The sequence below is a fragment of the Geotrypetes seraphini genome, chromosome 4 (genome assembly GCF_902459505.1).
Source record: "Geotrypetes seraphini chromosome 4, aGeoSer1.1, whole genome shotgun sequence".
In the NCBI taxonomy this organism is placed as follows: domain Eukaryota; kingdom Metazoa; phylum Chordata; class Amphibia; order Gymnophiona; family Dermophiidae; genus Geotrypetes; species Geotrypetes seraphini.
Genome location: NC_047087.1, coordinates 13710260 through 13732692, shown reverse-complemented (window position 1 = coordinate 13732692; position 22433 = coordinate 13710260). Strand labels below are relative to the sequence as shown.

The 22433-nt window shown below is 49.2% G+C and overlaps 1 protein-coding gene across 4 annotated transcripts in view; it reads right to left on the bottom strand.

Moving 5' to 3' along the window:
- Nucleotides 1-22433, bottom strand: part of LOC117358884 (meckelin-like) — an 88785-nt gene that overhangs the window by 50041 nt on the left and 16311 nt on the right. For 3 of the 4 annotated variants that reach the window (XM_033940703.1, XM_033940705.1, XM_033940706.1), the window contains exons 7-12: nucleotides 15661-15720; nucleotides 12829-12932; nucleotides 12593-12689; nucleotides 9079-9156; nucleotides 8792-8857; nucleotides 557-701 (exon numbers count right to left, since the gene is read on the bottom strand). In XM_033940703.1, coding sequence (XP_033796594.1) covers nucleotides 557-701; nucleotides 8792-8857; nucleotides 9079-9156; nucleotides 12593-12689; nucleotides 12829-12932; nucleotides 15661-15720 — 550 coding nt within the window. The remainder of the gene's footprint in view (nucleotides 1-556; nucleotides 702-8791; nucleotides 8858-9078; nucleotides 9157-12592; nucleotides 12690-12828; nucleotides 12933-15660; nucleotides 15721-22433) is intronic. The other variant, XM_033940704.1, reaches the window with a different exon arrangement.

The following is a 22433-nucleotide window of genomic DNA, read 5'->3' as shown; positions in this document are numbered from 1 at the left end:
ACCATACACAGAGAGCCTTGGCCTCCTCCCCTTGAGAAGCCTCCTGTTCAGTGTTTAAGGTACAGTCATGTAGAGGCTGACTGAATTTCGCTTTGGTTCAGCCCACTTTTTATTGGGAAGGCATGCCACCCAGTTTCGATTTTGGTTTTGGCCAAAATTGAAAACCCTGGTTTTGGTCACCCTAGGGTTACGATGTTTAAATAAAGAAAACCCCGGACACATGATCCTGCCCTGTTCTGCCTCAGCCCTGCCTGGATCCACTTCCTGTCCCACCCTCCAGCCCCGCCTCCAGAAAGCCTTCTCTCTTTGCGACAAGCTCCGGCCGCATCTGGCGGGCCTAGACTATGCGTAGATGCTTGCGACATCATCCACGCAGGCTCAGAGGCCCTCCAAATGCGGCTGAAGCTTGTAGAGGCTTTCCAAAACCTGGACAAATGCTGGGTTTTGGAAAATTTGTCCGGCAGCCCGGACAGTCCTCTAAAATAGAGGACATGTCCAGTTTTCCCCGGACGTCTCCCTCTACAGTCATGTGGTAGCTCTAGCCCCATGTTCTTACTTTGAGTGGTGGTCCGTAAGTTTGTGTTCTCTACAGGAACTGGCCACAGCAGGATCTTCCCTCCTTGATCCGAGTACTGAAGGAACAACTCATAAAATACAGGCTCTGGAACCCGGCTCAGAAGGTTGGGCAGCTGAAAGGTGCACTGGGAAAGCACAAGAGACTGATCAGGCGTAGCAGACAAGGATGCAAAGCGGTTTCTTGGCTTTTAACATCTTTTTTATTAGGGGTAAAGCAATACAACAGGGCAATAACTTCATAAACAAACAATATTTCAGTTGCAGATCGTTTGCACCTCCTCGGGAAGATACAAAACAGAGGCCAGCCTAAATTGTTTCACTAAATTGAAAGGAGAATAAAACACGAACAGCTGAACCATTAATACTTCCTTCCGTCCCCTGAGTTATCAGTATGTTTTAAATCCAGATCTCAGCTCTGCTTCTGGAACAGTTTTCTGTATGATGGGGAGGGAAAGATCATTTGAAAAAGAATAAAATCCAGTTCTCTTATAAAGTTGTCATTAATAGGGGAGAGTGTGGCACAGTGGTCAAAGCTACAGCCTCAGCACCCTGAGGATGTGAGGTCAAACCCACGCTGTTCCTTGTGACCCTGGGCAAGTCACTTCACTGCCCCAGATGGATTGTGAGCCTGCCAGGGCAGACAGGAAAAATGCTTGAGTACTTGAATAAATTAATGTAAACCGTTCTGAGCTCCCTTGGGAAAACAGTATAGAAAATGGAACAAATAAATAGTGTGAAGAGTTTCAACCTCTGATAACCAGAGCTGGTATTGTGACATCATAATGCCTCATTCCACCAATAAGAGCCATCCTCATCAGTGATGTCACAATGGCCTGATTAGCCTTTACCTGGCTCACTTTTACTACACTCTGATTTCTAGAGTGGCGCAGTGGTCAAAGCCACAGCCTCAGCACCCTGAGGTTGTGGGTTCAAATCCACGCTGCTCCTTGTGACCCTGGGCAAGTCACTTAAGCCCAGTGGCGTACCTAGGGGGGGGGCGGGGGGGGGCGGGCCGCCCCGGGTACCAGCCCTGAGGGGGTGTTCCCGGCCTTGCCGCTCAGTCCCCCCCCACGCCCGAAGGACCGCTCGCCCCACTGACCTTCCAGCACACCTATGAAGCAGCCCGCAGCAGGATCGCGACGTCAGCAATCCCTCAGCTGCTTGGGCGCTGCTTCCTGCGCCGCGGTCCCGTCCCTCCTCTGACGTCAGAGGAGGGGGCGGGACCGCGGCGCAGGAAGCAGCGCCCAAGCAGCTGAGGGATTGCTGACGTCGCGATCCTGCTGCGGGCTGCTTCATAGGTGTGCTGGAAGGTCAGTGGGGCGAGCGGTCCTTCGGGCGTGGGGGGGGCAGTAGCTTAAGGTAGCCCGGCGCAGGAAGCAGCTCCTAAGCAGCGCAAAGATAGCTGACGTCGCGATCCTGCTGCGGCTGCTTCATAGGTAGTGCGGGGAGGCCAGGGGGGCGAATGGTCCTTCGGGGTGGGTCGGGGCATCAGGCCTTCAGGGTGGGGCGGGCGGGCGGGCAGGCAGACTTTCAAGGGGGAGGGGGTGACAGGCAGGCAGGCAGGCCTTCAAGGGGGGGTGCAGGTCTTCGGGGGGGGGGGTGCAGACCTTCAAGGGGGGGCAGGCCTTCAAGGGGGGGGCAGGCAGGCAGGCCTTCAAGGGGGGGACAGGCCTACAAGGGGGGGGGACAGGCCTACAAGGGGGTGCAGGCCTACAAGGGGGGGGGACAGGCCTTCAAGGGGGGACAGGCCTTCAGGGGGGGTGCATGCCTTCAGGGGGGATGCCGACCTTCAAGGGGGTGCAGGCCTTCAAGGGGGGGACAGGCAGGCAGGCCTTCAAGTGAGGGGACAGGCCTTCGGGGGGGTGCAGGCCTTCGGGGGGGGTGCAGACCTTCAAGGGGGGGCAGGCCTTCAAGGGGGGGACAGGCAGGCAGGCCTTCAAGGGGGGGACAGGCCTACAAGGGGGTGGGACAGGCCTTCAAGGGGGTGCAGGCCTTTGGGGGGGTGCCAACCTTCAAGGGGGGGTGCAGGCCTTCAAGGGGGGGGGACAGGCCTTCAAGGGGGGACAAGCAGGCAGGCCTTCAAGGGGGGGACAGGCCTACAAGGGGGTGGGACAGGCCTTCAAGGGGGTGCAGGCCTTTGGGGGGGTGCCAACCTTCAAGGGGGGGACAGGCCTTCAAGGGGGGGACAGGCCTTCAAGGGGGGACAAGCAGGCAGGCCTTCAAGGGGGGGTCAGGCCTTCAAGGGGGGGACAGGCCTACAAGGGGGTGGGACAGGCAGACCTTTAAGGGGGGACAGGCCTACAAGGGGGTGGGACAGGCAGACCTTTAAGGGGGGATAGGCCTTCAAGGGGGGACAAGCAGGCAGGCCTTCAAGGGGGGGTCAGGCCTTCAAGGGGGGGGGACAGGCCTTCGGGGGTGCAGGCCTTCGGGGTGGGTGCAGGCCTTCGGGGGGGGTGCAGGCCTTCGGGATGGGTGCAGGCCTTCAGGGGGGGACAGACCTTCGGGTGGGGGGTACAATCCTTCGGGGAGGGTGCAGGCCTTCAGGGGTGGGGTTTAGGCGTTCAGAGGGGGACAGACCTTCGGGTGGGAGGTAAAGTCCTTCGGGGGGTGCAGGTCTTCAGGGGTGGGGTGTAGCCCTTCTGAGGGGGGACAGACCTTCGGGGGGGGGGGGTCCTGGTGTAAAAGTACACAGAGGGAGAGAGGGAAGGGGGGGTTCAAAGATACGTGCATATGCCAGACTTTGGGGGTTAGAAATAATGGGTCTAAAAACAGAGGAGTGGGAGAGAGATGGTGCATAATGGGATTTAGGGAGGGAAGGAACAGAAAGGGAGAGAACTTGGAAACAGGGGATGGTGTGGAGGGGGGATAGAGATACTGGATAGGAGGATAGTTGGGAACAGAAAGGGAGAGATGGTGGATCCTGGGGTGGTGGGGAGTTGAGAAAAGGTGAATCTGTGGATGGAGACAAAAAAAAGGAAAGATGCCAGATCTCCGGGAGAGGGAAGGGAAACGGAAGGGGAGAACAGAGATGGCAGACGGATGGTTAGCACGGAGAAAGGAGACCCTGGCAAGCAAGACAACAAGAGCCTGGGACCAACAAGATTTGAATATTGATCAGAGAACAAAAGGTAGAAAAAATAATTTTATTTTCTGTTTTGTGATTACAATATGTTAGATTTGAAAAGTGTACATGAGACAGCTTGAAATGGGAACTTTTCTATTTTTGTGAATGGCAAGGCTGAGTTCAGTTAAAATATATGCTTTATAAGAAAATATAATAATGTGTTTTATAAAGTTTATAAGCATTGCTGGCATACTCGGTGAGGTGTTCCTAGTGTTGGTGGTGGTGGTAGCATGTCAGTGTGTTGAGAGGAAGAGGTAGTCTGGGAAATTCTGCTGAGCAAACTCTGGGCCCATTTCCACCCCCAGTTAGTCCACTCCACTCAACTGGTTCACACACTGAGTGGGTCTTTGGGTGTTATTTCTGGGTAGTTGTTTTAGAATCTCTTCCAGTGGTTTGTCAGTATCTCCTTCTGGTCCAAGGAAGGAAACTTTGTCAACCTTAGCATTGACCTTCAGAATATGTTTGTAACAGCGCTGCTTGTGTGGCATTAGGCTATGTAGTGATCGAAAGAAAAAAACAGACCTTTGCACATTTTTGCACTATATGGTGGGTGTATGAGGAGATTCATTTCCTGCACAGTTAAGTCCATGTGAAGTTACCTTGTGCTGTATTTGACATCTAGCAAGGTCTCTGTTTGGAAGGAAAGATCTAAGCTTAAAAATGAAGTGGCCAGAAGTTATGTTAAAAGTAGATAGCGTAGCTGGTTTTAAGAAAGGTTTGGACAAATTCCTGGAGGAAAAGTCCATTGTCTGTTATTAAGACATGGGGGAAGCGTCTGCTTGCCCTGGATTGGTGCACTCAGCAGCAACAAATACTAGTTTTGGCTGGCTCTTTCCCCGCATTTCTCCTCTCTTCCCCACGATTTAATATCCAGTTCAGGCAGTAAGTAAATGCATCGGCAGGGGGGGTCTGGTAAGTCTTGGGGGCTGGGGATGGAAGGTGAGAATCAGTTCTGTAGGCTATCAGAAATTTGCTTAATTATCTACTCACACAGAAAAGCAGTAAAGTCAATAGGTTGTCTGAGTGGGAACAACCTGTTTGATCTTGCACTCTTGTGATTGACCAATTGTTTATCACTGTTTAATTTATCACATTGATTAATTTGAGCACACCTGAGGTGTCCTATGATGGTGTGCACTGCAGGCAGAGGAGCCTTATTGTGTAAAGCACTGGAGAATTCTCTCCTCTCGCTTACCTCTCACGCTGAGGACACCCTGCTTCAGTATAATCATTTATATGATTTATCTTATAAACATTATTACGTGGTCTTTTCCTCAAGTGCTGAGACATCAGGTTGTTCCCACTTGGAGAACCTATTGACTTTTACTGCTTTTCTGTGTGGCTTTAACATTTTTGCTATTCAGTATACCTAAACTATTATTCAGTAGAAAAAATATGGTTTGTTCAATCAAATCCTGTGTGGACATTGGACTTCTATGAGTGAATGTTCTGCTTGATTGAACAAACTAAATTTTTTCTACTGAATAATAGTCTAGGTACAATGAAAGTAAATAGCAAAAATGTTTGAGTAGATAATTAAGGAAATCTTTTTCATATTGCTTGCTTATGGACTGGGAAAAAAGACTGTTCAAGCAAATGTCTCCAGAACTGCTTTAATGGAAAAATGTGATTTTTTTTTTTTAAGTACTTTGTGAAATTTATTGTTGTTGTGAAATTTATTGTTATACTTTGTTTAAACTTAAAAAGCGGTGTCATTAACAGTGAATCTAATCGAAAAATCGATTCAACAGGGTGAATCGAATCGAATGAAATATTTTTCTCTGAATCGGGCAGCACTATTGGCTACCATGAGAATGGGCTACTGGGCATGATGGACCATTGGTCTGACCCAGTTAGGCTATTCTTATGTTATGTTCTCATCTGTAGGGGCCTTTGTTTTCACTTCTTATTTTAATGTATTTTTTTTTCTGGGAACTTATCAGTGTTTTTTATAATGGGAACAAAAATGGAAGAGAATTAATGTGTGTGGGATGAGGGGGTAACTAATTTCTTCAGCTAAATAATTCAATCCACTTCAAACAGACATAGGAGAACTCACGCACCATTCACACACCCTCCAACCAAAAACGTCAAAAGAAAAAAACTGTTCGACAACCTCCTAGCCATTCGAGCTGCAACACTCGACCCCCAACCCTACAACCAATTGACATCGACCACATACTGCAAAACCTTCAAAAAGAAATAAAAACCCTTCTATTCAAAAAACACATAAAACCGAACTAACACAATCAGAACTGTCCCAAGCATCACCTGCAACTACTCCATATGTACTTCTGATGTCATGACAATTCCGACATAATTTATGTTATGTTATGTTTGGAATAATGGTTACATAAATGAGGTTCAATAAAAGAAAATTTTCACTGCCTGTTTCTATTCTGACCATTTATTCCATTTCATGGTTATTGCAAAAAAAAAAAAAAAAAAAAAATTTTTCCATGGGGGGGGGGGGGGTGTCAAAAAATGATGGGCCCCGGGTGCCACATACCCTAGGTACGCCACTGCTTAAGCCCCCTTAGATAGATTGTGAGCCTACTGGGATAGATAGAGAAAATGCTTGAGTACCTGAATAAATTCATGTAAACCATTTTGAGCTCCCTTGGGAGAACAGTATAGAAAATTGAATGAATAAATAAATAAGAACCTGAGACTGTTTGAACTGGTTCAGGCCAGTAACGGAACCAGGTTTCCCGCCCTTCGCAAAGATTAATTGTCACATTAAAAGCACCTGCTCACTACAGAACAGGGATTCTCAGCCTCGGTCCTCGGAGCATGTTCGATCAGTCAGGCGTTTAGGAAACATGCAAAGAATTTGACAGTTACATACAATGGAGGTGATGCTTGCAAATTTCTCTTGTACAAATTCATGGTGGAAATCTTGCAAACCAGACTGGATGGATGTTTGCCCAGCATTGGGTTGAGAACCCTTGGCATAGAAGGTGTGTGAACTAACACGGTGACCTCACTACTAGAGAATGACATGGGACACATTTTCCCTGTCCCATCCCCATTTGTCACTGTCCCTGTCCCATTCCTGTAAGCGCTGCCTTAACTGCACAAGCCTCAGACAATTATGATTTTAAAGCGTTTGAGGCTTGTGCAGATGAGGACGGACCTTAGGCGTTGGTGGAATGAGGCATTATGACATCACATCTGAGCTCTAGAATGTGGCTACTTAAGATTTTAAAGCGTTTGAGGCTTGTGCAGATGAGGACGGAGCTTAGGCGTTGGTGGAATGAGGCATTATGACATCACAATCTGAGCTCTAGAATGTGGCTACTTAAGATTTTAAAGCGTTTGAGGCTTGTGCAGATGAGGACGGAGCTTAGGCGTTGGTGGAATGAGGCATTATGACATCACAATCTGAGCTCTAGAATGTTGCTACTTATGATGTTAAAGTGTTTGAGGCTTGTGCAGATGAGGACGGAGCTTAGGCATTGGTGGAATGAGGCATTATGACATCACAATCGGAGCTCTAGAATGTTGCTACTTAGGATTTTAAAGTGTTGGAGGCTTGTGCAGATGAAGACAGAGCTTAGGCATTGGTGGAATGAGGCATTATGACATCACAATCTGAGCTCTAGAATGTCGCTACTTAGGATTTTAAAGTGTTTGAGGCTTGTGCAGATGAGGACGGAGCTTAGGCATTGGTGGAATGAGGCATTATGACATCACAATCTGAGCTCTAGAATGTCGCTACTTAGGATTTTAAAGTGTTTGAGGCTTGTGCAGATGAGGACGGAGCTTAGGCATTGGTGGAATGAGGCATTATGACATCACAATCTGAGCTCTAGAATGTCGCTACTTAGGATTTTAAAGTGTCTGAGGCTTGTGCAGATGAGGACGGAGCTTAGGCGTTGGTGGAATGAGGCATTATGACATCACAATCTGAGCTCTAGAATGTCGCTACTTAGGATTTTAAAGTGTCTGAGGCTTGTGCAGATGAGGACGGAGCTTAGGCGTTGGTGGAATGAGGCATTATGACATCACAATCTGAGCTCTAGAATGTCGCTACTTAGGATTTTAAAGTGTCTGAGGCTTGTGCAGATGAGGACGGAGCTTAGGCGTTGGTGGAATGAGGCATTATGACATCACAATCTGAGCTCTAGAATGTCGCTACTTAGGATTTTAAAGTGTCTGAGGCTTGTGCAGATGAGGACGGAGCTTAGGCGTTGGTGGAATGAGGCATTATGACATCACAATCTGAGCTCTAGAATGTCGCTACTTAGGATTTTAAAGTGTCTGAGGCTTGTGCAGATGAGGACGGAGCTTAGGCGTTGGTGGAATGAGGCATTATGACATCACAATCTGAGCTCTAGAATGTTGCTACTTAGGATTTTAAAGCGTTTGAGGCTTGTGCAGATGAGGACGGAGCTTAGGCGTTGGTGGAATGAGGCATTATGACATCACAATCTGAGCTCTAGAACGTTGCTACTTAGGATTTTAAAGTGTTTGAGGCTTGTGCAGATGAGGACGGAGCTTAGGCGTTGGTGGAATGAGGCATTATGACATCACAATCTGAGCTCTAGAATGTGGCTACTTAAGATTTTAAAGCGTTTGAGGCTTGTGCAGATGAGGACGGAGCTTAGGCGTTGGTGGAATGAGGCATTATGACATCACAATCTGAGCTCTAGAATGTTGCTACTTAGGATTTTAAAGCGTTTGAGGCTTGTGCAGATGAGGACGGAGCTTAGGCGTTGGTGGAATGAGGCATTATGACATCACAATCTGAGCTCTAGAATGTGGCTACTTAAGATTTTAAAGCGTTTGAGGCTTGTGCAGATGAGGACGGAGCTTAGGCGTTGGTGGAATGAGGCATTATGACATCACAATCTGAGCTCTAGAATGTTGCTACTTAGGATTTTAAAGGGTTTGAGGCTTGTGCAGATGAGGATGGAGCTTGCAGGAATGGGGCAGGGACAGGAAAAGAAATTGCGGGGATGGGACAGGAATATTAGTTCCCACAGGGACGGGGACAAATTTGTCCCCATTCTCTACTCAGTACTTTAACTTACAGAGCATAACCTACTTTGCTTCTTTAGACTCGATGCCCCAACGATCGCTACTCACCGACTGGCTGTAGGACGTTCCAAATGCATATGCAGCGTCCAGTCTCTCTGGGGTGTCTGGGCACATCTAAACAACACATTTAGAAATAAAATGTTCAGATAAGTTCTGGAGAACCGGTCTTTATGCCACGGTATGTGCAAAACTAAGCCAACATGAGGACATTGCCCCTGAGAAGTTCCTGTGAAGTGAAAATGCACAGCGGATTTGCTGTGAATAAACGGGCAAAGTCCGAGTAGGTCTTGTGAAGTGTCTGAAGCTCCTCTGAAGCTTAAGCCCACATTGTTTACCTGAAGTGTTCCACCTTTCGCATCCTCCCAGCCCAGGAAGTTTCCACGCACGTCGTACCTTGCGAGCTTAAATTGCATCTGAGGGAGCAACAAACAAGAAGTTTAATACCAAATTTTCCTTGACCAGAGGATATTGGTCAAATGTTAGCCGACACGAGGAAGGACAGAAGTAGCACAAGCAGTGGTGTAGAAAGAGGGGAGGCGAGTGGGGGCACCAACATCCCACCTGCTCTCTGCCCCCCTGCCTCTTCCCATTCCTCCCCTCCACATGCACGCCCCCCTTCCCTTCCCCAAGTTGTTTGTGGCTTTCTCTTGGGTTTTGGTTTACAGTCACTTGAGGATTAACATCACACAAATTTTCAGTTTCAGTTTAGGTTTCACCACTGCACTTCCTTATATATTGTTGACTGTGACATCATTCCCCAAGCTTCATACCATTGGTCAAAGCAATATCTGTCTTTTTCGATGATTCTTTATTTGTCACCCCCTTCCCAACCCCCACAATATTTTTGCCCAGCTAGTAATTGATAGGTATACCATGTTTGGTTGAAATCTGTCCATGCATTACATCCGACTTTATATATATATAGATTAAGAACATTAGCCAGTTAAGTGAATGACTCTCATAGCAGTGTGCATTAGGCTAAATTATTCACTCAGCATATACTATCTCTAACTCAATGAGGTTTAAATAAAGCACTCTGTTGACTAAACATTAGAACTTTTATCACTGCTATGACCAGCACTAGCAAGGAAGGGTTAAGTAATCCCTTCCCTCACTGGGAATCTTTCTAAGTAACAATGCGTTAGCCTTACTTCCACCTTAGCTTCACACTACTAACCACCACATTGATACTGAAACCACTCATACATCAAGTCTGAACCTCAGGCTCCCATTGCATTTCTCTGCTATCATCTGAGCACACTAAACTAAACCTTAAGTTTGTATACCGCATCATCTCCACAGAAGTAGAGCTCGACACGGTTTACAGGAATAGATATAGAAGGAACTCCAACGAAAGTAGAAGGACTTAGTAAAGAGAAAGTTTAGAGGGACTTAGTATATTGAATAGGGAGAGGTCAATTATATTTTAGAGTAAAGCCAAGTTTTCAAATGTTTTCGGAAGAATTGGAGGGAGCCTAGACTCCGAAGCAGGACAGTAAAGCTGTTCCACAGTTTGGTGATCCTGAAGACGATGGATGTCCCTAATTTTCCTGAATGGGATATGCCTTTTAAAGAGGGGAAGGATAGTTTGAATTTTTGAGTGGATCTGGTGGTGTTGGGATTCGAGAAGTTCCAGGATCGTGGAAAAGGGGAGGAAGGATGCTGTGTAGAGATTTGAAGGTTAGGCAGGCGCATTTGTAGTGGACCCTGAGGATGACTGGGAGCCAGTGAAGCTTAGACATAAGCGGGGAGACGTGGTCAAACCATGGCTCATTCCCACTTTCCCCAGACAGTGGAAGCATTTCTATCTCTTGCTCACGTGCCTTGGAGAAGCTTATCTGCTTGGCTGGGCTCTAAGGGTTCCTTTGGCCAGCCTTTCTCCCTTTAGTGGCTGTGATAGTTGGGCATCTGCATTTGCCCTTCTGTTTTCAGCTGCTTGAAGCTTTCTCCTGGAATGAGGCTCTCTCTGCCTGGTCTCAGGCTGCTGCTTAGGCAACCGGCTTGTGTGCCCTAAAGTTTTCTCCATTGTTTTCTTTGTTCCTGTCTTTTCTACCCCACCCCTTCTCTCGTCTTTACCTGGTGTGGGATATGTGGAATGTGGAACTGGATTTTTATTCACAGGACCTTTGTTATACAAGAATAGGGTTACCAGATGTCCGGGAAACCCTGGACAGATCCTCTTTCTAGAGCTGGTGTGTCAAAGTCCCTCCTCGAGGGCCACAATCCAGTCAGGTTTTCAGGATTTCCCCAATGAATATGCATGCGATCTGTTAGCATACAACGAAAGCAGTGCATGCAAAAAGATCTCATGCGTATTCATTGGGGAAATCCTGAAAACCTGACTGGATTGCGGCCCCCAAGGAGGGACTTTGACACCCCTGTTCTAGAGGACATGTCCGAGGGCCCGGACGGACTTTCCCGGCAGTGTGTCCAGGTTTTGGAAAGCCTCACCGCATCTGGAGGGCCTCTGAGCATGCACGGATGACATCACGCGCCTCCGTGTATGTTCAGAGGCCCTCCAGAACCGGCAGGAACGAAGAGATGAGGCTGTGTGGAGATGGGGCTGGAGGCGGGATGGGGTGGTGTCTTCCGTCTGGGATTTTTACCATTTCAAATATGGTAACCCTATACAAGGGCAAATAAACCTTTCGACTAGGAGTATCTTTAATTCCTGGCGCCTTTTGCTGTCCTTGATTCCTACTCTGAGATTTATTCTCAATAATTGGGCTGGTTTCATGACTGGCAGGCTGAAACCTGGGGTTTTAAGGATTTCTGCCTTTTCCCTGTCACAGTATTCATGTTTTTCTTATTTGGGCTTGATATGTCACTTTCAAAACATGAATTAAAGCGGTTTAGAAAGGCTGAAAACAAATGTGAAAAAGAAAGGAACTCCAACTTGTTGATAGTTTCAAGGTTTTCAAGTTTTCTTAGGATTTTATATACCGCCTATCAAGGTTATCTAAGCGGTTTTACAATCAGGTGCTCAAGCATTTTCCCTCTCTGTCCCGGTGGGCTCACAATCTATCTAACGTGAAAAGGTGAAAGGAAGTGGGGAGAGAGGGAAGGATAGGATAGGATGAGAGGAGAAGGAGGAAGGTAGAGGAAGCGCTACATCCCTGAATGTCAATTGCTTAGCTCATGAAACATTGCCGAATGTCAAGGAAAAGGGTACGTTTTAGGGAAGTCTTGAATCTAGGGAATTTTCAGTCTTTAATATTAGGCAAGATTTTGCTGCACAAAACACCAGCTGCTCTGGAATTGCCCTCTCTATAGGCAGCAGATATCCTGTTTTATATTCCAGGTGTTGTGTATGGTGTGGAACTGGGGTGTACAGACAGCCAAAGATAAAGAATGCGGCAATGACCCAATAGCTCAGGGACTGTCCATTTCCTGGTTACATTCCCGGGTATGACTTTTTCTCTGTTTGGAAGTGCTACGGAGGCAGTGCTCACAGCCCTTGAAAGGCGGAGAGGAGGGAGTCTTAGCTATTGAAGTACAGTGACCCCTAGTGGCCAGATTCAGGCTACACACATGCCCGATACAGGAAGGAGCAAATAGTCTGTGAGCCCTATCACTGCAATAGCTGGACTAAATGGGAAGGGACAGAGGGCTAAAAATGGGGGGAAACCCCTCTCCTAAGTACTTGAAAATGAAGTCTCACGGTGACACTGTCCAATAGATGCCAGCTGGATGCCCAAAAGAGCAAGAGAGACCTACTTACCACCCCTCCCCCCAATAAATAAAGAAATGTAAGCCAATGTGGGGTATAGGGCTTGTTCTCTTTTCTTGTGTCTTCATTTTCCTGCCTATCTGTTATCCTATCACTCCATCGCACATACCATGACTTGCCTGAGAGTTTTTCTGGAAGGAGAGGCCTATGGGAGCTGCACTTCCCAGATCAGCCCCGTTGCTGGAGTACAACACTTCTGGACGGTACTTAGCATTGCTGCAGAGAGAAAAGTGGATTATTTCTTAGTAAAATAAAATAATAATACAAGACAGGCAACCAGCCAAAGCTTACCGTGACCCTTTAACGCATGTTAAATCCCTCCTGATGCCCAGTTAATGGAAGCGAGCATACTCACGGGGGTAATGACTTGTAGACTGTATAGGCTGCACTGTCCAAGGAAAATGCATTCATGACCACCATGTTGGTCAGAAGCTGGCAGGCGGTCAGATTGTTATAGTCCTGAGGAAAAGAAAAAGGAAAACTAGTGAAATACGGAGTTCAATGCAGTGAAAGTCCTCAGCTCAGTGGCACAATAAGGGGGGCGCCAGCACCGTCCTCCTCTCTGCCCCACCCCCCACTACCACACATGTACACCCCTTCCCTCATACCTCTAACGTTCCCAGCGTCAGCAGTAACCCCAACCCTCTGCTCGCACCAGCGTTGGCTCTTCCTCTGATGTCACTTCCTGGACCAGCACCTAGGAAGTGATGTCAAAGGAAGAGCCGATGCTGGTGTGAGCAACAGGCTGGGGCTGCTGCTCGCGCTAGGAATGTTAAAGAGGTGCATGGAAGGGAAGAAGCGGGCAAGGGGGCGGGGAAGGAGCAGATGAGGCAGGGGAGGGGTACCTCACACCCTCGCTATGCCACTGCTTCAGCTGGAGACCTCAGCTCTGTAAAAGTAGTACCAACGCTTAGCCTCCAGATGTCGCCACTGCACAATGAGCACTCCCTCCACAGCATCCCCAGCCTTTGCCTCAGCTGATCCAAGGGAGCATGAGTTTGGCCAAGGGATTTAACCCAGGTGTTCTGCAAAGCACCGAGCAGGCCATCTGCTGCCATCCTTTTGTTTTATGACGGTGTTATCGTATAGACATACTATATTTTTATTTAGATTCTAGATCAGGGGTGAGCAACTCCGGTCCTCGAGGGCCAGAATCCAGTCAGGTTTTCAGGATTTCCTCAATGAATATGCATGAGATCTATTTGCATGCACTGCTTTCAATGCATATTCATTGGGGAAATCCTGAAAACCCGACTGGATTCCGGCCCTCGAGGACCGCAATTGCCCTCCCCTGTTCTAGATATTCACTTTTGAATGCAAACATTAACTTCCGCCACTAGGTGGCAACAACATACTGTACATCAGGGGTGCCCAACACGTCGATCGCGATCAACCAGTAGCTCAGGAAGGCAACGCGAGTCGATCGCGGAGCCCATCCTGGGCTCCCTAATAGACTCGTGTTGCCGTCCTGATCTACCGGGCCGATCAGTCTTCCTCTCCAGTGTTCTCTCTAGGGCCTTTTAGCTGGGCGGTCCGCCCAGCTGTCATCTGCCGCTGCCGCCGCTGCTGAACATTAAAAAAAAACAAAAAAAACCGGCTTGGAGATTTCAGCCCGTAGCGAACTTATGCTCCGTGGCTCTAACGTGTGCGTGCCGGCTTCCCTTCTCTTCCCTCTGAAACCGGAAGTTATGTCCGGAGGGGGGGGGGTGGAGAAGGGAAGCCGGCATGCACATGTTGAGAGCCCTGAAGCAAGCGTTCGCTATGGGCTAAGGCGGGAGACAGGTTAGTGAAGCATTTGCTCTTCTTGCTGCCGGGTCCTGCCTACTTTCTGTTTCCGCGAAGGCAGGACCCGGCAGCATTTCCCCCCAATAGGTCGATCGCGATCTTGGGCCAATCAGCCTTCCTCTCCCCGACGGCAGAATTGACGTCGGGGAGAGGAAAGCTGGTCGGCCGAAGCAGGGAAAGCTTGGGGCGGTGTCGGCTTTCGGACCTGTTATTGGAGGCGGTTTGGGCTGTTATTGGTGGCGGTTTGGGTCCTGGTCCCCGATGGCAGTGGCTTGGGGGAGGGCAGGGAGAAAGAAAGAAAAAGGGCAGGCAGGGAGACGGAAGGAAAGAAGAGAAACAGAAAAAAAAGAAAGGGAGGCAGAGAGAAAGAAACGACAGGGAGAGAGGAAGGAAAAGTTGGGGGAGGGAACGAGGTCTGGAGGAGAGGAAGCATACAGGCTAAAAGAAGGGAAGAAAGATTGGATGCACAGTCAGAAGAAGAAAGTGCAACCAGAGACTCATGAAATCACCAGACAAGGTAGGAAAAATGATTTTATTTTAAATTTAGTGATCAAAATGTGTCTGAATTTATATCTGCTGTCTATATTTTACACTAAGGTCCCCTTTTACTAAACCGCAATAGAGTTTTTTAGCGCAGGGAGCCTATGAGCGTCGAGAGCAGCGCTGGGCATTCAGCGCAGCTCCCTGCGCTCTAAAAACTGCTATCGTAGTTTAGTAAAAAGGGAGGGGGGTATATTTGTCTATTTTTGTATGGTTGTTACTGAGGTGATAGTGCATAGAGTCATCTGCTTTGACCTCTTTGAAAAACCCTGGAATAGGAATGATAATTAACATTTTCTATGCGTACAGTGTGCGTTGTGTTTTTTTAAAATTTTATTGTTGGTAGATCATTTTGACTTGGTCATTTTAAAAAGCCCAAAAAGTGTGGGCACCCCTGCTGTACATGTTATCTGAGAGACCGCCCCCACCCAGTGTCTGTGCTGTGTACAGGGGTTCTCTGTCTCTCTAAGTCTGCATAACAAGTCATGTAGGCAGGCCTGAATAAATTTGTAGCTCTTCTACTGTAGTTCACCATAGGAGCTACCCCAACAAGAACCTTTTTTTAAATTTAAACAGTCTTAAAACAAATGCCTAGTGTGCTGTCTAAAGTGTTTCTAAAGGCCTAAGTCTTTGTTCTTATCCTTTTAGCCTTTGTGAAGAACCAACGCAGATGGCTTTATATTGCCTGTCTTATTGATGCAATTCTTTTTTTGTATTCTTTGAATTTTATATTATTTCTTTAATAAAAATGTATATATAGAGAGATATTTGAGTCCTAGCAGAGTGGAAGAGCCTCGCAGGGTTTCCCTGAGCAATCCGGACAGGATCTATATCCCGAATGAGGGAATGCAGAAGCACTTACTCTGCAGGCCATAGAGCTGGCGGAGAGGAACAAGGACTCCCAAGCAGACTGTACCCCGTTCTGTGGAGAAGAAAACACAGCCCAGTCAGTCTAGGTGCTCATAAACAAAGCCAGCCTTTGAAGGCAGTGGTTTTATTTTCTCTTTCTCCCCTTCTCAATTTTGTGTGGGAGTGATGAAGACTTTTCCACTTGCTTTGATAGCTTTTCTTTCCGGACAGGAGCTGAAGATGGATACTGAAGCCAGATAGATGTGAATCACTAAATGCTGAGCCTGGCAGAGGATTCCAAAGCAGGTTTGTGATGCCAAAGAACTGGAAAGTTCTCAGCTTTTAGGGATAATTTTCAAACGGATAATGTGTATGAAAAAAACCCTTGCACTGGAACTATGGGAAATTTTAACTTGTCTAAACTGTATACTATGGGCTCCTTTTACTAAGGTGCACTAGCGTTTTTAGCGCATGCAGGAAATTACCGCGCGCTATGCTTCTAGAACCAACCGAGGTGTAGTCCTTTGTGGGGGATGCGGCCTTCTGGGGGGGAGGGTACAGGCCTTCCGGGGGAGGGAGGGTACAGGCCTTCAGAGGAGATTGGCAGGCAGGCCTTCAAAGGGGGGGGCAGGTAGGCAGGCAGCAGGCCTTTGGGGGGGGGGGGCTGCAGGCTTTCAAAGGGGGGGACAGGCAGGCAGGCCTTCGGTGGGATGCAGGCCTTCAAAGGGGGGGACAGGCCTTCGGGGGGATGCAGGCCTTCAAAGGGGGGGACAGGTCTAGCGCGCGCTATTCCGCGCATTAAAGCCCTAACGCGGCTAAGTAAAAGGAGCCCTATGTGTGTCAACCTGTAACCCGTTCTCAGCTCTTTGGGGAGATCGGGATGGAAAGCGACTTATATAAATAAATAAACGTCCATACAGTGACAAGGCAGCGCCTGCTTTTACGTGACTCCCTTGTAGACATGTTTAGGGGTGGAGTTTGGGCCGAAAGTGCACAGAGTCAACCATGTGACAAAATATTACCCCAAATTGAGGCGAGAATATTGTTTCAGTTTAGTTGCAAATGTCTGTCTCTACAAATCAGTGGCTCTCAACCCTGTCCTGGGGGACCCCCAGCCAGTCGGGTTTTCAAGATGTCCCTAATGAATATGCATGAGAGAGATTTGCATGTAATGGAAGCGACAGGTATGCAAATCTCTCTCATGCATATTCATTAGGGATATCCTCAAAGCCCGACTGGCTGCTGGTCCCCCAGGACAGGGTTAGGAACCACCACTCTAATGAATATGCATGAGAGAGATTTGAATATAATGGAAGCGACAGGTATGCAAATCTCTCTCATGCATCTGCAGAAATGGTGTACCAGAACCTGGACCCAACGCGGTTCGTGTTTCGAAGAAACACTCCTTCCTCAGGGTCCAAACTGTGTCATATACAGGGAAACCTTATGGATAACAAGTGCAAAGAACAGTGTGATGAGCAAACAAGCAAACTGTATGAGCTCCTACCAAGACGAGTGTCGGGTCCAGGTTCTTCAACCTTTGTGGATACAAATTGTTATCTGATTATGTCCAGAGAAGAGCGACTAAAATGGTTAAGGGGCTGGAGGAGTTGCCGTACAGTGAGAGATTGGAGAAACTGGGCCTCTTCTCCCTTGAAAAGAGGAGACTGAGAGGGGACATGATCGAAACATTCAAGATAATGAAGGGAATAGACTTAGTAGATAAAGACAGATTATTCACCCTCTCCAAGGTAGGGAGAACGAGAGGGCACTCTCTAAAGTTAAAAGGGGATAGATTTCATACAAACGTAAGTTTTTCACCCAGAAAGTGGTGGAAAACTGGAACGTTCTTCCGGAGGCTGTTGTAGGGGAAAACACCCTCCAGGGTTTCAAGACTACGCTGGACAAGTTCCTGCTGAACCGGAAAGTATGTAGGTAGGGCTCTGGTAGGGCACTGGTCTTTGACCTGGGGGCTGCCGCATGAGCGGACTGCTGGGCACGATGGACCACTGGTCTGACCCAGTAGCGGCAAGTCTTATGTTCTTATGTTATGATTACTTTCATGTTTATTAAAGACGTGGCATTTTGTACACCATTCCTGCCGTTTTTTCTTTTGTTCTTTGATTCGATATATCACTGTAGTTCTGTTGAATTTTTCGCTTTTGTCTGCCTTGCGGTATATGGGATTAACATCTTGGTAATTTTATATTAAGTTCCAACACCTACTTGGCATTTAGAAAATTGTTTGGTCAATTTTTAACCAAGGGATTGTAATTCACTGTGAAAGTCTGGCATCTTTACTCTGCAAACCACACAGAACTGAGTGGTAGCTGCAGTAAATAAGCATATTGTTAGGTTAAAATAATTTTTTTAAATTAGTGTTTTGTAACATCATTTATTTGAAATCACTTTATTAATATCAAATCATGGAACACAGAACAACTTCTACCTTATGAAAGGTCAAACATAATTTAAATAAAACACATATATGACATGTTATTACAGTTACCATCTAAGTGTCATGTTACATTAAGTTCTGGTGTTAGTTTTTTCCTTCAAACAGTGGAAAGGTGAAAAAGGAGAAATTAGGTTCTTACCTGCTAATTTACTTTCTTTTAGCTTCTCCAGACCAGTAGAGGTTAACTTTACGAATGGGTATATATCTAATCATGACCAGCAGGTGGAGACTGAAAACAAAACTTTGGGACAGTATATACTATCCTCCCTTCTCTATTTCCCTCAGTCTGCCGAATAGCCAAGCAGAACCAAGAACTGGAAAACAGGAAGAAAACAATACTCCGAACAGGAGTAACAAATAACATACCCAAATGCTGTTGGAAAATGCAGAGGAGAAATACCCGAAGGAAAATGTCCCCACAGCTCGCCAGCTAAGCCAGCCGAGCCACAGCCGCTGTTCTTTAATTCTCCCCGGCCCTAGAAAAATACTAGAACCCGCAGCAAAAAACAAAAACTGCCCGCGAAAACAGCCCCAACAACAACAACAACAACAGACAGGGTGGGGACCTCTACTGGTCTGGAGAAGCTAAAAGAAAGTAAATTAGCAGGTAAGAACCTAATTTCTCCTTCTTTAGCACTCTCCAGACCAGTAGAGGTTAACTTTACGAATGGGACGTACCAAAGCAGTCCCTCTCACGGGCGGGACCCCCGAAGGGCCGATACCAGAACACGCTCACCGAACACCGCGTCCCGACGCGCCTGAACATCTACCCGATAATGTCTAACAAAAGAATACAAGGAGGACCAAACCGCAGCCTTACAAATATCCACCGGAGGCACGAGCGACGACTCAGCCCAAGAAGCCGCCTGACCCCGAGTGGAAGGAGCCTTGAGAAACTCCGGAACAGGCTGCTGTTTCAGAAGATAAGCGGAAGCAATCGTCTCCTTGATCCAGCGCGCAATAGTAGCCTTAGAAGCGCCAGCTCCCCGACGAGGACCAGCCAGGAGGACAAAGAGATGATCGGACTTCCGGAATTCCTGGGTCCGCTGCACATCAGAGCGAAGGACCCGACCGACATCCAACTTGCGCAGCTGCCGTTGCTCAGAAGAGCCCTCCCGACCACCCAAGACCGGGAGAACCACCGATTGATTGACATGAAAAGAGAAACAACCTTCGGCAGAAAGGAAGGAACAGGCCGCAAGACGACCCGCTCCCTAGACAACTCCAAGAAGGGAGCCCTACAAGAGAAAGCCTGCAGCTCAGAAATACTCCTAGCAGAAGTAATGGCCACCAAAAAGACCGCCTTCAAAGTAAGGTCCTTCAAAGAACAGTCGTCCAAGGGCTCGAAAGGCGGGCGCACCAAAACAGAGAGAACCAGATTAAGATCCCAAGAGGGAACCGAGGGCCGTAGGGGAGGCCTAAGCAACTTGGCCGCCCGCAGAAACCGAATCACATCAGGAAGAGCCGATAAACGCTGACCTGACACCAACCCTCGAAAGGTCGACAGGGCCGCAAGATGAACCCGGAGAGAAGACTAAGCCAGGCCTCTATCCAGGCCATCCTGCAAGAACTCTAGAATGTTAGGCAGAGAAGCGCGAAAAGAGGTCACTCCCCGCGCCCGACACCATTCCTCAAAGAGACGCCAAACCCGCACATAAGCCCGAGAGGTAGAAAGCCTCCGGGACCCCAACAGTGTAGCGATCACCTTGTCTGAATATCCCTTCTTGCTAAGGCGACCCCTTTCAAGAGCCACGCCGTAAGACAGAAGAGAGACGGGTCGAACAAGGGAATGGGACCCTGCATCAGAAGGTCGTCCGAGAGAGGCAGAGGAAGAGGAACCGCCACCAGGTGTCTCACCAGATCCGCATACCACGGACGTCGAGGCCAATCCGGAGCCACCAGCACCACCAAACCAGGATGGTGAACAATGCGAAGAAGCACTCTGCCCACCAGCGGCTAAGGAGGGAACACATACAACAGCCCCTCCGTTGGCCACGGCTGGACCAGAGCATCCAGACCCTCGGCCAGCCCTTCCCTGCGACGACTGAAGAAGCGGGGCACTTTGGCGTTGCCACTCGTGGCCATCAGGTCCATCAGGGGCTGCCCCCAATCTTGCACTATCAACCGAAACGCTCCGGCGCTGAGAAACCACTCTCCTGGATCCAGGAAGTGACGACTGAGGAAGTCTGCCTGAACATTTTCTACCCCGGCTATATGAGAAGCCGAGAGGTCCAGAAGATGGGACTCCGCCCAAACCATGAGCCGAGCCGCCTCCTGCGCCACAGGAGTGCTCTTGGTGCCCCCCTGACGATTGACATAAGCCACCGCCGTGGCATTGTCCGACAGGACTCTGACCGACTTGCCCAGCAAAAGGGAGTGGAAAGCTAACAGCGCCAGCCTGACCGCTCTGGTCTCCAACTCGTTGATCGACCAGGAGGCCTCCTCCGCGGACCAGGTGCCCCGAGCTGAGTGGCCCATAAACTGAGCCCCCCAACCGAGGAGACTCGCATCCGTAAGGAGCACCGTCCACTGCGGGAGATCCAGACCCACCCCCTGAACCAGGTGAGGGGTCCGGAGCCACCAGCGCAGACTGCAGCGCGCCAAGCCTCGCAGGGGAACCGGAACATCCAAATCTTGCCTCCGGGGAGACCACCTCCGGAGCAGAGCATACTGAAGAGGACGCATGTGGGCCCGCGCCCACCTCACCACGTCCAGGGACGCCGCCATTGACCCCAGGACTTGGAGGAAATCTCGCGCCCGAGGACCCCGGGACGCCAAAAGCAGGCGAATCTGAGATTGCAATTTGCTCACCCGGGCCTCTGGAAGGAAGACCTTCCCCAAGGAGATGTCGAACATAACCCCAAGGCACTCCAGACGCTGAGCCGGGACCAACCGACTCTTGGAAAGGTTGACCACCCAGCCCAGCGACCGGAGAAACTCCACCACCCGAGCCGTAACCCGGGAGCTCTCCTGCAACGACTTTGCCCGAATCAACCAGTCGTCCAGGTAGGGGAGAACCAGGATGCCCACCGACCGCAAGGCTGCCGCGACGACCACCATTACCGTGGTGAACGTCCGAGGAGCCGTGGCCAGACCAAAGGGAAGCGCACAGAACTGAAAGTGCCGCCCCAAGATCGCAAAGCGAAGGAAGTGCTGATGAGAGGCCCGAATTGGAACCTGCAAGTAGGCCTCCGTCAGATCGAGAGACATCCAGGATGGGCCGAAAGGTCCCCTCCTTTATGGCCACCACAAAGTAAATGGAGTACCTGCCGGTGCCCCACTCCGTAGGGGACACCGGCACCACTGCCTCGAGATCTAGCAAACGCTGAAGGGTCTGACGAAAAGCCTGCGTCTTCCATGGAGTCTGACATGGAGAAGCGAGGAAAAGGTCCGGCAGAGAGCGGGTAAACTCCAGAGCGTAACCGTCCCGCACCACCTCAAGGACCCACTGATCGGACGCGATCTCGGGAAAAAGTTGCGCAGCCGGGCCCCCACCGGAACCAAAGAGGGCGCCGGCAAGGAGTCATTGCGCAGGACGGGAAGCGGGGGAACCGGCGGAGGGATTCCCTGCCCCCCGACGGGCCCCCCCGAAAGGGCTGCATGCGCTGGAAGAACCGACCCCGGGAAAAACCCTGAGCCGGGAAAGAAGCAGCCCCACGCCCCGGGCGATACTTGCGAAATTCCCGCAAACGCCCCCGGGCAGCCCCACACCTAGACGCAGGGCGGGCACGGTCCTCAGGCAGACGGGGCACCTTCGAGTCCGTCAGAGTCTGAATCAACTCATCTAATTCCTCTCCAAACAAAAAGACCCCCTAAAGGGAACTTTAGTAAACTTAGCTTTGGACGCAGAATCCGCCGCCCAAGCGCGCAGCCACAAAATACGCCGCGCGGCCATGCCATAGACTTAGCCGAAATCCGCACCAAGTCATAAAGAGCATCTGAGAGGAACGAGGCAGCCATCGCAATCTTCGCTACCTCCTGATCCACTAGAGACCAGTCATCAGACTCCCGATCCAGGACACGCTCAGCCCACCGAAACACGGCGCGAGCGACTAGCTCCCCACAAACAGCCGCCTGGACCCCAAAGGCAGAGACATCAAAATCATACTTAAGAAGAGTCTCTAACGCACGCGCCTCCGAGACCCTAAGAGCAGAACCGTCCATAACAGGCACGGTATGCCGCTTAGGAAGTGCCGAGACCACCGCGTTCCCCATTGGCGAAATTAAGGTAGCCCTACCTCCCTCCGGGACGGGATACCCAAGAGCCAAGGCGCACACCAAACGAAACTGCGCCCATAGGCCACTGCGCCAACACAAAATCCCGCAAA